General features: G+C 42.6%; 1 protein-coding gene across 12 annotated transcripts; it reads left to right on the plus strand.

The window, feature by feature from the left end:
• The first annotated feature begins 1,761 nt into the window (after nucleotides 1-1,761).
• Nucleotides 1,762-13,239, plus strand: LOC139671425 (gap junction beta-6 protein). Of its 12 annotated transcripts, none has more exons than XM_071554279.1 (6): nucleotides 1,762-1,956; nucleotides 2,406-2,485; nucleotides 5,591-5,725; nucleotides 8,247-8,446; nucleotides 9,058-9,248; nucleotides 11,444-13,239. In XM_071554279.1, exon 6 carries the CDS (start codon nucleotides 11,466-11,468, stop codon nucleotides 12,255-12,257), a length of 792 nt encoding a protein of 263 aa, XP_071410380.1. In that variant the 5' UTR covers nucleotides 1,762-1,956; nucleotides 2,406-2,485; nucleotides 5,591-5,725; nucleotides 8,247-8,446; nucleotides 9,058-9,248; nucleotides 11,444-11,465; the 3' UTR covers nucleotides 12,258-13,239. The 12 variants fall into 12 exon arrangements, with proteins under 12 accessions (XP_071410380.1, XP_071410388.1, XP_071410413.1 ...); XM_071554287.1 differs by lacking the exon at nucleotides 9,058-9,248 and adding an exon at nucleotides 10,068-10,161; XM_071554253.1 differs by lacking the exon at nucleotides 9,058-9,248 and having other exon boundaries at nucleotides 1,763-1,956.
• The last annotated feature ends 989 nt before the right edge of the window (nucleotides 13,240-14,228 follow it).

The following is a 14,228-nucleotide window of genomic DNA, read 5'->3' on the forward strand; positions in this document are numbered from 1 at the left end:
AGTCTCCTTTCAGGTATCTGTAGAGAGCAGTAAGGTCATCTCTGAGCCTCATTTTGTCTAGGCTAAACACCCTCAGGTCCCTCAGCTGCTTATCACGACTTACAATTTTGACTTATATCTTCATAATACTTCTCTTATTGAATAAAACCCCTCTTTTGGCAGCAAAGACAGCCTTGAAAAACAGCACAAAACTCAAAATCCTCCACTGCAGCTAAATATACCCAGTGTTGAAAGTATTTTGACCTTAGAATGACACATTTCACTTTTTCAAGGTCATTGAATCAAGCTGGAAGGGGACTGGAGAGGGAACAACACAAGTTCCAGCTGTCTCTTCTAAAGCGTTTCTTCCATTAGAAGACGGACTCTCCCTTTTGCAAAGTGCAGATGTGTGTCCACATCCAGAGCCACCTCCCTTCCTCATGCACATCACACACATGAACCTTGAACATCACTTGAACACACAACTTTCATAGAGGTCAGCGAATGCAGGTAAACTCAGGCCTTAGGTATTTATTGCTTGTCTAGCTCAGCATCACATCATATACCTTGGGCCTAGTCCTACAATGAATCGATTTCAGCTGCTGGAGGTGCTGGGTTCCCCATGGATGAGGCATAACTGTTGAATGGGCCAAGAGCTGATCCAGCTTTGACCAAGAGACTGGATTAGAGGCCTTCTCAGATCTCTTCCAATACAAATTTTTCTATGGTCCTAATGTGTAGGTTCCATGGACCTAAGTGCAAGGGCAAGAAGGGGTGGTGGAGGAAAGATGAGCACCACAGAGGCTAATGTTTAAACCACAGATGATGATTTCTTCTGCCAATTATTAGATTGTCTGTGCTAGAAATTCTACCTCTTCTTCCTGAACATGAAATCAATTAAGTCACGGATTTTTGCAAAAGATTTTCACAGGAATTATGTTTATTCCAGGAAGTGGAGATATAAGGCAGTAAAATCTATCAGGAAATGGTTTATTTCAAGCCCTTGTACTCTAAACAAGCACAAACACACACATTTTTCACCCAAAGTCTGAGCAAATGTCCTGTTGTTCCAGTTGCGCTGTACATTTTCTTTGGAAATTTAGTTCAGAGGTTTACAAACCATTTACTTAGTTTGATGTGTCTGTGCGCAAGACAGAGAACACAGTTTTGGGGCTGAGATTTTTGAACCCAAAGTAAACTGTTTCCTGAGCAACTGTATTCCTTAGAAACAGAAAACTTTCCAAAACAGGTCTTTGCGCGGACAAATATCCGCAGCTCCGTGAAAGCCCGCGAGTCTGCAGGGCACTACTGCAGCATTTCAATCGTGCTTGGAAATAAACCTCAAAAAGCCAGAAAAGACTGGCTCTTCCTTCTGTGTTTGGCCAGCAGCTCTTTAATGATTTCCAGGAGAAAAGATCTGGGGTTTTTTCCTGTCTCAAGGCCCTTCTGAATACCTGGATTAGTCAAGATAGAAACGCGACACTGTTACCTTAAACAGATATGCGCTTCCTCTGGAAAAATCACACCTATCTGCTGTTCCCTTGCCCTGCCTTCCCCTCGCTCTGCCCCTGCAGCCCTACAGCAGACCCCGTGCAGCAGCGGGGGCGTTCGCCCCGGGGCGGACACAAGCCCTCCCACCCTTTATGTTGGCCGCTCACTCCTCGCGTCCGAAGCCCCGCTCACCACACAAGCCCCTTCCCGGCGCACAGCCGTCCGGATGGGTGGAGGAGCGGAGCGAGGCGCGGGCGGAGGCGGGCGAGGGGCGGGTTAAAAGCGGCCTCAGGTGAACGGGGAGGGACCTTAAAGCTCCGGGGCGGCGAGACTTGGACTGGCGGGGACCGGCGAGACTTGGACTGGCGGGTCTGGCGGCTCCGCAGGCACCGACGGACCCGCGCTGAGCCCCGCAACCCGCCTGGGGTGCCGGGAGCCCCGGGTGGGCTGATCCCATTCCCCGAAGCTGCGGTACTGCCGGGGCAGGTGAGGGGCGCGGTGAGCGGGGAGGAGGGACGGAGGAAGGAAGGGAGGGAGGGATGGATGGATGGATGGATGGGGCGAACCGGCAGCGCAGCCGGCGGCGGCGGAAGGGGCGCGGCGGGGCAGGTTCCCCGTACAGGTTCCCCGCATAGGATCCCCTGAGCAGCTCCGCCGTACTTGTTGCGCTGCAGAGCGGGGCTGGCACGGCCGGAGCGGAGCCGGAGCTGTGGTGGCGCTGCCCGCCGCGGAGGCGCCGTGTGTGGGTCCCCCTCCACCACCCCCGACAGGATTTACCCCCTGCCCCGCCCCGGAATGGGGTTCTCCGCTTCGCTTCCCGAGCCTAAGTGTCACGGGGAGCGCCTGAACCCCGCGACCAGTTTTAATTGGGAATGCTCGTGTCTCTGCTAATTACGCGTTTAACTTCTTACCGATGGCTTCTATTCGCCCCCCAGCAGCTCTGTGTAAGCGCGTTATGTGAAGGACGTACGACCGGCTAGAACACCGAGCAAAATCAAGACTCCTGCAATTACGGGTAATTTGCGACACGCCCGCAGTGTTAAGGCAGCTACGGGGAGGTAAACAGCTTGCATCAGTAAAACTGACAGGTCCTGTAAGTGTCTGATCACATACTGGAAACATTCCTTAGAATTACAGGGAGAATAGGAAATGAGATGTGTGAGTCAGAAATAAATGTATTTTTGAGTATCGGAGTTGGATAAGATGGCACAAGGAACGAGTATTCGAGCCCTTAAGTAAATGCAAAGAACATGCTGGAGTAAGGGTATGTGTGCTTGCTTCGCTCCTGCCAGTAGCTTGTAGCTGAGTGTGTTCCTGTGAATGCTGGGCATGTCTGTTTTCCCCATCATCGGGCTTTCCTAGATCGGGTGTTTACTTTCACAATCCCTTGTGTTAAAGAATCTCTTTTTTTTTTTATTTCTTCCTCCCCACCCCCCTCTAATAGAGGAAATTATTTCCTTGTCTTGTACTCCATTGGTTTTCATTATGTAGTCTGGAAATATTCTTAACAGAGCAGGCACAGGGTTGAAAGAAGGAAGTTCCCTTTTGTCTTAAAATGCTCCTTTAAACCTAGTTTTTATGACTGATCACTAATGGGACTTTATTGGCTGTGTACTGTATGAAGTGATATAAGGATTTGGACTCAGATTATGTTTGGGATTACCACAATGTGCATGCATACACTGAGTCAAGAGCAAAATAAAATACATTTTCATCCTTGATTTTGTTCAAGGAATTATGTCATTTCTAATATCTCTTGGCCTTCACTGTTAAACCTGGAAATTCTGCTTGCCAGATACATAGCTTGAAAAGCCCTAGAGGAAAGATGTTAGGCAAAGAAGGCTGTGCATGCAATTGTTACCCTTAGCTTAGAGAACAAGGCAATGGTGGGACAAGCCTGTCTGGAGGAAGGAGGTACCTCCGTGTGCCAACTGGGCATTGCAGTGTGATTTTCCCAGATGGGTGCAGAGCCATGAGGTTACATCCCTATTGCATGTGTCAGGGTTTCTGGGAGGCTTTGGAAAGTCCTCAGAACTGTGAGTGGTGTTATTGGTAGGACTACATATCGCAGAGCTTGAGAATGGAACAATATACCCCTGGATTAAAATATTTCTCTGAAGAGACTGATTCTGTCCTGACAAGGCTAGTTCTCTGTTTGCTGAAGCTGGGACCTCTGAGGCCTCTGACAGTGTTGCTGTTTTGCATCCCTTGGTGCACAACCTAGGCAGATTATTTAGGAAGCCTCATTTATTTTGTGCAAAAAAAGTAACTGTACAGAGAAAAAGGTATAGCAGACTATCTCAGCAGCTGGAAAAATTGCAGCACTTCGAGATACACATACAAGTTCTTTGTAACAGTCATTGCATGAGCTTAGTCCGTGCCTTTGAGTAAAGAGGATGCTTTTACAAATTACTTCTTGTGAACTGTTCCAGTGAAAGCAGTGGTCCCAGACACTGCATGAAACAGGAACATGGGTTGAATCCGTTTTTAACTTTTTATGTTTTTCCTTGTTCTGTTCCTCGCTGCCTTTAATTGCTACTTAATGATGACTGATGAGTTACCTGAAAGGAGAACTATGACTCTTGCCTACCTAAACACCAGTTTGTGTAAGGAAGTTTGAAGTGATGATATGAGGTGAGATAATGTGCTCTTAAAACAGCAGGAATGTGGAGAAAGAGAAACACATCTCCTATTAGCTGATAAAGTGTTGAAAACTACTCTTATTTCTTATCTTGTACCAGCATTTCTTCCTGCAATAGACTTTTAAAAGGGAAAAAGTTGCTTTTGTCTTTACTTTTCATGAATGAAATAACAAAGTACGTGCTCAAGGAGAAGCTGCGCTGCAGTATAGAATCTTAGTATTTATAAATTTATTTAGTGTTGCCAAAAGGTTGCAAGTTCTCAGTGTGTGTGAAAGAAGACAATGGCTTGCCAGTTTTATAGGAAATGCTACACTGAAGCAGGAACAGCAGATTTATAGAGGGAATGTAGACCTTTGCTTAGGCCTAGGTTGAAGAAAGTAGGAATTAAGTAACAGGTTTGTTTTGGTTTTTTTTTTAAAAAGGACAGTGTAAAAATGTGATAACTTTTTCGTTATTTTGATGACTGGGAGCAGGGAGGGCACAGTATCCCTAAAACTTTATTTATAGCAAATAAGACACTTGTATTAGTGAAGACATAGCCCCTGGGAATTTGGTTTTCTTCCAAAGCAGGGAGCTTTAAGCATGATTTGAAGGAAGGGTTTACACGGGAAAATGGCTGAGATAGGCTGAATTCTAGTAGCACTTGTGCTGTCTTATTATGCCTTCAAGCATGACTGGCACTTCTGATTTCCTGTTTTATATGAGTGCAATGAATATTGTGGAGGGATTTTCTGGAGGATAGTAATCCTTCAGTTACAGTTGCAGGCCACTGAAATAGCTATGGATATTTCCAAGCATCCTTGGAAAATGACTTAAAATTTATGTGAGGGCATGAATACAGGACAGTCGTAAGGGGGTCATTGTGGGTAGAACTGAACTCTTAATGCTGTTGATACTTAACTAGCATAATTTTTTAATAACAACTGTGTACTTATTGGATCCTAATTTGTTGGGTTTCTCTTGGTTTCACGCTGAGTTTAATTAGGGTAAAGAATGTCTCCTGTTTCCATAAACTTGAGTAGAAGGAAAGAACAATGCACGCAGTGTTCAGGCCTGCAACTGTCAGAGGTTTCCTGTTCCTGATTAGTCTTTGCCTGTTCTTGTGTCAAATCAGATATACTATAATCTCTCTGTCACGGCTCTTCTGCTCTCCAGTTTCCACTCTGATCTGGAGATAGGTGTTTAGAACAAAGTTTAAGAGCTACTAGAGAGAATTGCACAGTCTTTTCTGATTGTTAGCCTGCTCTTTTGATCTTTATTCAGCTTTTTAGGAAAGAAGTAGAGTTGTTGATATTTCAGTCTTCCAGCTGCATGCTTATTGAAGTTTTTTTAATACAACACTGTAAAATTAAAATAGCTGAAAGCTGCCTATTAAAGGATTTTGGTTGCCAAAGTCCAAGTTCAAAGCTTTGTATCCCTATGTTTTTGAACTCTGCATTAAAGCTATGGCAATGCAGGTTGCTCCAATTCTTTTTCAGGTGTCAGAAATACCCTGGATGATGGAGCTCAAGCTCTGTGCTTCCAGCTTTGAACTGGTACTTATCTGTCTTGGTCCTCTGAGCCTGTGAAGCTTGTAATTGTAATGGAGCGTTTCAGAACAGCCCTATGAGATGGTGAGATTTTTGTTATCTCTGATTGGATGTCTGGGAAACTGAGGCATGGGGCAGACTGACAAATTAGGTAGGAAGTCTGAGCAAGTTAGCAAGTAATTGCTGTAGCCTGTGTACCAGCCTTTCTTGGTGAAACAAAAGGATGCTGTCTTTGGAAGATGTTAAGCTGTATTTATTAGAAGCTTCCTTGCTTCAGTCTTGGCAGTGTGGCTGTTCTTGTGGTAGAGCACCAGGACTAACACAGCAACAGGAATAACAAAATCGAGACAGTAGCGATTAAGTGCTTGCTGTAAACTAGATGCCATGTTGGCAGGGTGGAGGTACACTGATGCAAAACTGCAGAAATCCAGATTTGCATGTTCTTCAGATCTGGGTAATGAAACAGCTCTAGGACACCTTGATGCTGGTTATCAGCCTCTGTATGAGCCAGTGCTCCCAGTGTGACTGTTGAGATCAAAACCTGAAGGGAAGGTTGTCTCAGCAACACTTTTGAATGCAGCAATATTTCTTGTGTCAAATTGGATCATAAAATAATTTTGGTAGTGATTTTGCATCTACTAGTTTAGAGGTTCTAAAACTTTTTCATGGCAAAAAAAAAAATCTATATTAGAACTGCCACTCGCAGGCATCTGAGTTATCTTTGCCCCCAGCTTGGGGAATAGGGAGGGGCACTTGAGACCAGTGCTTTTTTGCTTAAAGACTGTCTTGGTTAACACATTCTCACATGGGATAAGTTACTTTTACCGTGGCAGACTGCTGATCTTCTATCAGCATCTGAAGGCACTGCTGAAAGTGGTGGAATATCACACCAAACTGGTAACTCCTGGTGAACTGTACATTAAAATTCTGATACAAGTGAAGTCATTGTGAGCACCCTCAAAATTTCTGTGTAAATCCAGTAGAGTAAGTAAATTGGTATCCAAATTATAGCTGTGGGGAGACAGGCATAATCTTGCTCTGAACTATGTATAAGGATTCTGTGGACTTCTTTAATGGGACTCTTAGATGTTCCTATTGCATAAGCAAATACCGTAATACTTGCTAATGACTTTTTTTTTAATTTGGTAATATCCTATAGCAGCAAACATGTATGTGAAAGAGATGTATATTCTGTTGGTTTTTTTACTTTCACTGTATTGTAGTTGTACATTTAGCCATTGCCTAATGATTTCCCAGTATAACAGTCTTTAACAGAGGTAAAAAGTATCTGGTTAACAAGCTAGTTGTACTCATAAACCGGGACGTCAGTGATAATTGTCGTCAGTTTTGTGAATTACAGGGATTTTCACTGGGTGTATTCAGCGTGCTGTGACTGTGGTTTAATGTAGGTTTACAGGAGCTAGCTTTAAAGTAGAAGGCAATCTAGCCACGGCAGCAGAGCTCAAAATAGTGCCCAGAAGCTACAGAACTATAGGAATAGTTAACCTGTAGTTCTTCTCTTGCTGCTGTCTAGCTTACTAGTGGAAAAAAACCCCAAACCAACACCAAAAAACCAAACCCCAAATGAAATACCTATTTCTGTGACTGTTGTGTGATCATATAGAACCATTTCCCTTGTAACTTAATTTTTCAGAGAAGCATAGTGACCTTCTGCAAGTGTTTTTAATCTCTACTCTAAACAGCTGTTATACTACTGTGGTCCTCTAACTATTGAAATGAAACAGAAGGTGCCACTGGTAGTAGAACAGAGGTCTGTGCTGAGGCTTGGAAAGGCTTATTTTCATGCCCAGTTGCAATTTTTGGAAGGAAAATTTACCACTTAATATATTCCCATGTTAGAAAGGATTCTAAAGGCTTAGCTATTCAATCTCACTAACTTTAGCTATCTTCTGTTCTTCCCAACATCTTCCTTTATAACCAATCCCTATCCTCATTCCTACTGTACATTTCCCCCCTCAAATTCACCTAAGCTTTCATGTCTTTAATGTATTCCTGTACTATGCTGTACTTCTAAGACCAGCAAACTGGGTGAGTTCTCAACTGTCCACATACTGTTATTTCTATAGGCATTTGCCTGGATTTACTCAAATAGAAATATTATCTGGGCTGACTCTATAAAAAAAGAGTTACCAACCCATTAAAGGGATGTCATTCTCTTGCTTTCTTCTCCTTTGTTCAGCAAGATAGTTAATATTTTACTTGCTAGTAAAAAGAAAGTACCAAGTACCTGGAAGAAGGATAACCTATGATCCTTGTCCCTGGCTTTTGAGTGAGTTAGGAGTAAATGAGTCATCACATCAGTACACATAACCCAAAATGGATGTTTAGCTGGTGCGATCTGCACAGATGTCTTAATAGTATGAAGGGCCATACTTGGTTAACTTCAATTCTGCTTGGATCACTGTGACTGTTTATTGGAGAGAGGTGAACACTTTGGCAGTCTCTGAATTGCTCTCATTGGATCCTCTAAGTTGCACTGAGGACAGCTGTTTAAAGCCAGCTAGTAGGAAACACTGTGACCACAGTATTTGGAATTCAGACTGCCTGAATACAGCCCTACAATTGTAACTGTGCCACCCTTCAGGGAGAAGATAGTGAGACTTCATGGGTATCTGATCAGTGCCTGTACCACTTTTGAGTGTTCCAGAAGTCATATGACTCTCCACCAGTGTCAAAACAAGCCTGAGAGGCCATGAGCAAGAAGGGGCAAAGGTTGGTGACTAGCTGGAGAAGCAGCGGGAAGAGTAGTGCATGGTGGCAAGAGGAGCTGAAGAATTTGGAAAGGTATGTAGGAAGGGTGAAGGGGTGAGTATTTGGGCAGAGATGAAAAACAAAGGCTTTTTTGGAAATGAGAGGAAATGTCACTAGGAGACTCAGGGCAAGAGGCTGTCTCTTCAAAATGTGGTGGCTTTTTCTTCATTGATCCAGATAACAGACTTGCTTTTGCTAGAACTGAAGAACAGTGTTTTGGCTTAGGAAGAACAATATACTCTCAAAGGAGATGCAGCAAGTCAGATGAAGAGAGTGCATTGTCCCCAGCACTAAAGCTTTGCCAACCTCTCTTCTCTGCTGACTTCTCGTTCTTACCCATGCTTTGCAATTTGCAGGCTGTTTTTTTGTTTGTTTTTTTACTTCAATGAAGCTGGCCTTTTTAGAGACTCTGTGGGTCTGTACTATGGAGCAGATTGGTGAAAGGGATCAGATTTAAAAAACAAACAAACCAAAACGTACTGGTCCTGAGAGTGACTTTTGAACAAGTCATCTAGTTTATAATGTACCTTCACATAGTTACAGGACACAAACTGCAGTGTGACCTCGGGAAGAAACAGGGTAGGGGAGCTTCTTGCACTAACTACACACTGGGACACTCATATTTTGAATCCCCTTCTGCACAGGGAGACAGGGAGGAGGAAACAAATCCATGTGAAGTTGTAACAAAATGGGAGCCATATTGGTGTGCAGTGAGAGGTGATGCTAAGAAACAGGGCTTATGACGAGGGAATACAGAGGCTCCACTTCTGAGGCTTTTCAGACTGTAAGAAGATGGTTGACAGGCGGAGAGAAGATAAAACAACTGAGAAGAAATGTAAGGACTCTGGTGGAGTTAGAGGATGGGTAAATGATGTGTGTAATTGCGCAGTTTGCATGGTGCCAGTCTTCTATGAGATTTATTTTCAAATGTGCATAAGTATTTCTAGTCAGAATACGTAGTTGTAGTGTCGTTTTATAAATACTGTAATTGCCATATGCGTGTAATAGTAACAGAGAACACTAATAAAGTTGTAGCTGTTCCTCTGTTTAACAATACAATGATTGCCAAGGCAAATTCTGAATGAAAGTTTGGTCTGATTTTTTTCATCAATCAGATGACAGAAAAAGGGTTGGAAATAAATACTAAAAATTTAGCTGCTATGTTTTATAAGTATCTGGATTAAGGGTCTTTAATGTGCCCTTATAGGGCTGTTAACCTACAGAGACTTTTCTCTGTATCTGCATGCTAATGAAAAAAATAATCTTTTCTCTTAGAAAAATAACCTAGCAGGATAGGAAAGTGAGTCTCGTTCCAGGACTGTTTTCAGACAGGTACAGAGGAAATAACTGACATAGATTCTGCATCCTGAAGAAGGTTCAGGAAAAGTTCTCTCTGATCTGAAGAAAATCTTGGGTCTCCCCCTTGGTTTTCACCTCCTGGGGTGTAACCCCACACAGTCAACCAGGAGGATCTGAGAAAAATGTAGTTTATGGAACTAGTGAAGGGAGATGACAGATTGCAATAACTCAAGGAAAAGATACCATTGTGTAATGTAACAATGAAGTGCTCTCATTTTCTCTGAGCTGTTGTGTACTTTGACTGATGGTCTGTATTAATTGAGCTACTGATTATATATAACTCACTGTAAACCAGGAAGGTTTTTGACGTTACTCAGAACAGGAGTGTGACCTGGAAGATAACTGCAAAGAAGTCTCATCATTTTCTTCCTCATGGAAATCTGAGCCAGGTCAGAGTTAAAAAAAACCCCAATCTTGTGATCAGTATGATGGCCTTTGTGCCAGTAGGTGCTCTTTTCTAGAAACTTTGAAAAGGTGATTTTGCTTATTGATGCTTTGTGCTCTAAATGCTGAAGAAATATGGTCTCTGAGAGGCAAACAAATTAAAGAAGTTGTGAAATAAAAGCCTTCATTAGTAATTTCGGAGTCGAGAGATCTGTGAGCGCTCCTAAAGGGTCCTGGCTGATTCCTGAATACAGAGTAGCTTGCAAACTTCTGTAAATTCTTCTGAAGCAAAGTGGGGGAGGTGGACTGAAATGAAATGCCTCTGAATGCTGCTGTGAATTACAGTCATAGTACTTTGAAGCTCACCTACAGCTTCTATTGAAAAGTCTCTGAGCTCCTGCTATCCTATCTGAACTCTTCCAGTGTTAATTTTAGGACTCTCACAGCCTCTGAAATGTCTCCCCTAATCTGGGAGCACAGTCTGTGTCATGGGAGAAAGGAAGAGAACATAACCTGACAGGCATTGACAATGAAGCAGTCTTTGTCTAGGTTCCCTAGACCCTCTCTGTAGTTAGTGGAGAGAAAAGCAATTTTAGTATGGATCTTTAAGCATTGGTTTTGAACATCCAGCTCAAGATGGATAATGACCAAGACTTTACCTTCATTGTCTCAAGCTATTGTGGAATTTGCTTCAACTAAGAATACAGTCATATTTTTTACATTGGTGAATGCAGGTTATCCAGACCTGCTTCATGTCACCTGGAAGGTGCAGAGCATCAGCAGCAGTTACTCAAGGTCTATCTTTGTTGCTGGAATGTACTCATCAAAATATTATTTATAGTCTAAAGCTAAGGGTAGACCAGTCTGCCTTAATCTATATAGGAATTCTATCTGTCTAATAGGACATCTACCTTACTTTTGGCTGATACCTCCTATTATTTTGTAACTCTTATCTAACTACTAGAAGTTGTATCTTTTGATTTAAGACTGTGTTCATCAGTTTCCCATTTGCTTTTCCTACTTAATGTGGCATTGGCTAATACACCTAGAAGTCAAATGAATGTGGTGCCATGTATATAATCAAGTAATGAAATGTTACCCACTGATATGTGATTAAATTATTATTTATAACTAGTTGTAGGTAAGCCCACTGCATCAACAAAATGTTACCACAGCCAATGGCTATGGTACAACTATATGATATTGCCTTCATTTTAAACCACATGCTTGATGGTATTTGTTTCCTGTCTTGATTAATCTTACTTTTGTTTATTTGTCTTATCTTAGGTCAGAGGATTGAAACAAGACAATGGATTGGGGAGCTCTGCATACCATTTTGGGAGGTGTAAACAAACACTCCACCAGTATCGGGAAGATATGGCTCACAGTCCTGTTCATCTTCCGTATCATGATCCTGGTTGTGGCTGCAGAGAGAGTCTGGGGAGATGAACAAGATGACTTTGTCTGCAACACACTTCAGCCTGGCTGCAGAAATGTTTGCTATGACCATTTTTTCCCCATCTCTCACATCAGACTCTGGGCCCTGCAGCTGATCTTTGTCTCCACGCCTGCACTGCTGGTGGCCATGCACGTGGCCTACAGGAGGCATGAGAAGAAAAGGCAGTTCAGAAAGGGAGACCAGAAATGTGAATACAAGGACATTGAAGAAATCAGAAGACAGAGGTTTCGTATTGAGGGCTCCCTGTGGTGGACATACACCAGCAGCATCTTTTTCAGACTGGTCTTTGAAGCAGTGTTCATGTATGCATTTTATTTCATGTACGATGGGTTCCGTATGCCTCGCTTAATGAAGTGTGACACTTGGCCGTGCCCCAACACGGTAGACTGCTTTGTTTCCCGACCTACTGAAAAGACAGTGTTTACTATTTTCATGATTGCTGTGTCCAGCATTTGCATTCTGTTAAATGTGGCTGAATTATGTTACTTACTGACAAAGTTTTTCCTCAGAAGGTCTAGAAAGGCTGGAAATTCCAAACAGCAACCCAACCATGAGAATAAGGAAGAAACCAAACAAAATGAAATGAACGAGTTGATATCTGATAGCTGTCAGAACACAGTTATAGGGTTTACAAGTAGCTAAGGTGGTGTCAGTGCTGATGCTCACTCTTTTTGGAGTGAATGTTTTATTCAATGGCTGCAAATGAAACTTGTTACATGAAACAAAGTTGGGTGAGACTTCAATGCGTAGTGTCAGGTGTCAAGTATGTATGTGTCTGGGAAAAGGGCAGCCTAAACATGTGAAAACTGCGTGAGGATTAAATAGGAAGATAGACTTTCCTATGAGTACCCTTACAAGCTGACTATGACAAGTGGGAAGCCCGCCACTTACCTTCATGCTGACACAGCTCCTGAAAACTAAATGCAACAGCAATAAGAACAAAATTCTTTCCAAACTAGGTATTCTAGTATTGCAAGATGTTTTGTAATAGAAATAGTTTTTACTTGTGAACTGATAATTAAAATATTTTTCTAAAATTTAATATTCCATGTTACTTAAGGTGTTATAGTACACAACTGACTATATTTTGTTTCTTAACCAGGCATATGCAGATGAACCCTGTAATACCACATTTCATATGGAGGAGACAGCAATAGGCTACATCTTTACAGCTATGCAAGTGCTGCTTGAGTCTGGCCAGGTAGCTTGAGATGCTTGCATACACACTGCTGGCTGTAGGGGAGGTTGTATGAAAGCCCACCAGTGTGGATAATTGAGGTAGCTAGATCCTGAAACCGGCATGAGAATATAGGCACAGCCTATGTAGACTTGCTTTAAACACCTAGCAGACCTGGTAATGGTATTGATATTTTAATTGCATACTGCCATTTCTATAGCAACTTATATAACTTTATGTAGGTGTTTATTTCTCTAATGTATTAGCTGTATGTTTCTTTATCCTATATCACATCATGGAACTTTTTGGTTTTAATTTGTTTGCTTTTTTTGTAATAGACTGATGGTGCTGTTCTGAGACTAGAGGCTATCTGGTTTCAAGGGTATAGAAAAGTATTACTGGAAATGGAGCAAGTCTTGTGAATAAAAGGCAAACACTTTAACCTTTCTCAGTGGAGTCAAAGTCTATATGTGAATGCTGCTGAGATCTTAAGTAGGAACTTATGAAAAGCTTTTTCAAGTAGTGCCTCTACATCCCAAGTGCACGTAGTCCCTACACATGATCCATTCCCATCCACAGCACTGATGCCCTAATTCTGTTGGCCATAGTCCAGTGGAGGTACACGGGCAACTCTCGAATGCATGGCAGTATGTGCTTGTGGGAGCTGTTGAAAGCAGGGGGACCTGAAGGTTGAAGAGGTGGATGCAGTGCCAGACCCTAACTGTGTGGTTTTGTGTTTCCTATTTGGATCACTTCTCACCCCTGACTTGTGTTAGTTACTTTTTTTTTCCTACACTAGTACAAATAGATTAGCCTTATTGTTTTTGTATAATGCAGCCACCCTTCCAACGGGCATAACAAAGAGCAGGTACCCTTAGAAGCAGAGATCGCACTCAGATTTTTCCTCTTGCTATCATATAACACTTCTTCCAGGTACTGGCACAGCTCTGTATGTGTCTGTGCTGTAAGTGGGCTTGGGAAGGTTGGTTGTTTTATGTGTGACTGGTAAAACTCTAACAGGGAGCAGGCACAAGCAGTAGGAGAGAGAAAATACCTAGAGTCAGCTCTGTCCCTGCATGAGGGCCTGAGCTGAGCCCTGTCATTTATCTATTCTCTTCCACTGGCAAACTCCTGATCTTTCCTGCCTTCGCAGCACATTTTCTTTTTTAACCACTGTTGTGAAAAGAAATTGCTGCTAGTCTTCTGAACGTGTCTACCAGCAAGCTCGAGGAAAAAGTATACACAAAGTTGTATGTCAGTGTGCATTGTTCACTCTGCAGCCTTAATGAAGCTGCTCCCTTAGGGTCAGGAAAGTGTGTGCTCAGGCTGTACCTCGCCAGATCACCCCGCAGTCTGCCCAGGGGCACTAGTCGTGGTGGTTTCAGAGTGCGGAGACACAGCTACTTCTGTTCCGGAACTGTGTTTCATGGAACAGC

The sequence above is a fragment of the Pithys albifrons genome, chromosome 1 (assembly GCF_047495875.1).
Source record: "Pithys albifrons albifrons isolate INPA30051 chromosome 1, PitAlb_v1, whole genome shotgun sequence".
NCBI lineage: Eukaryota > Metazoa > Chordata > Aves > Passeriformes > Thamnophilidae > Pithys > Pithys albifrons.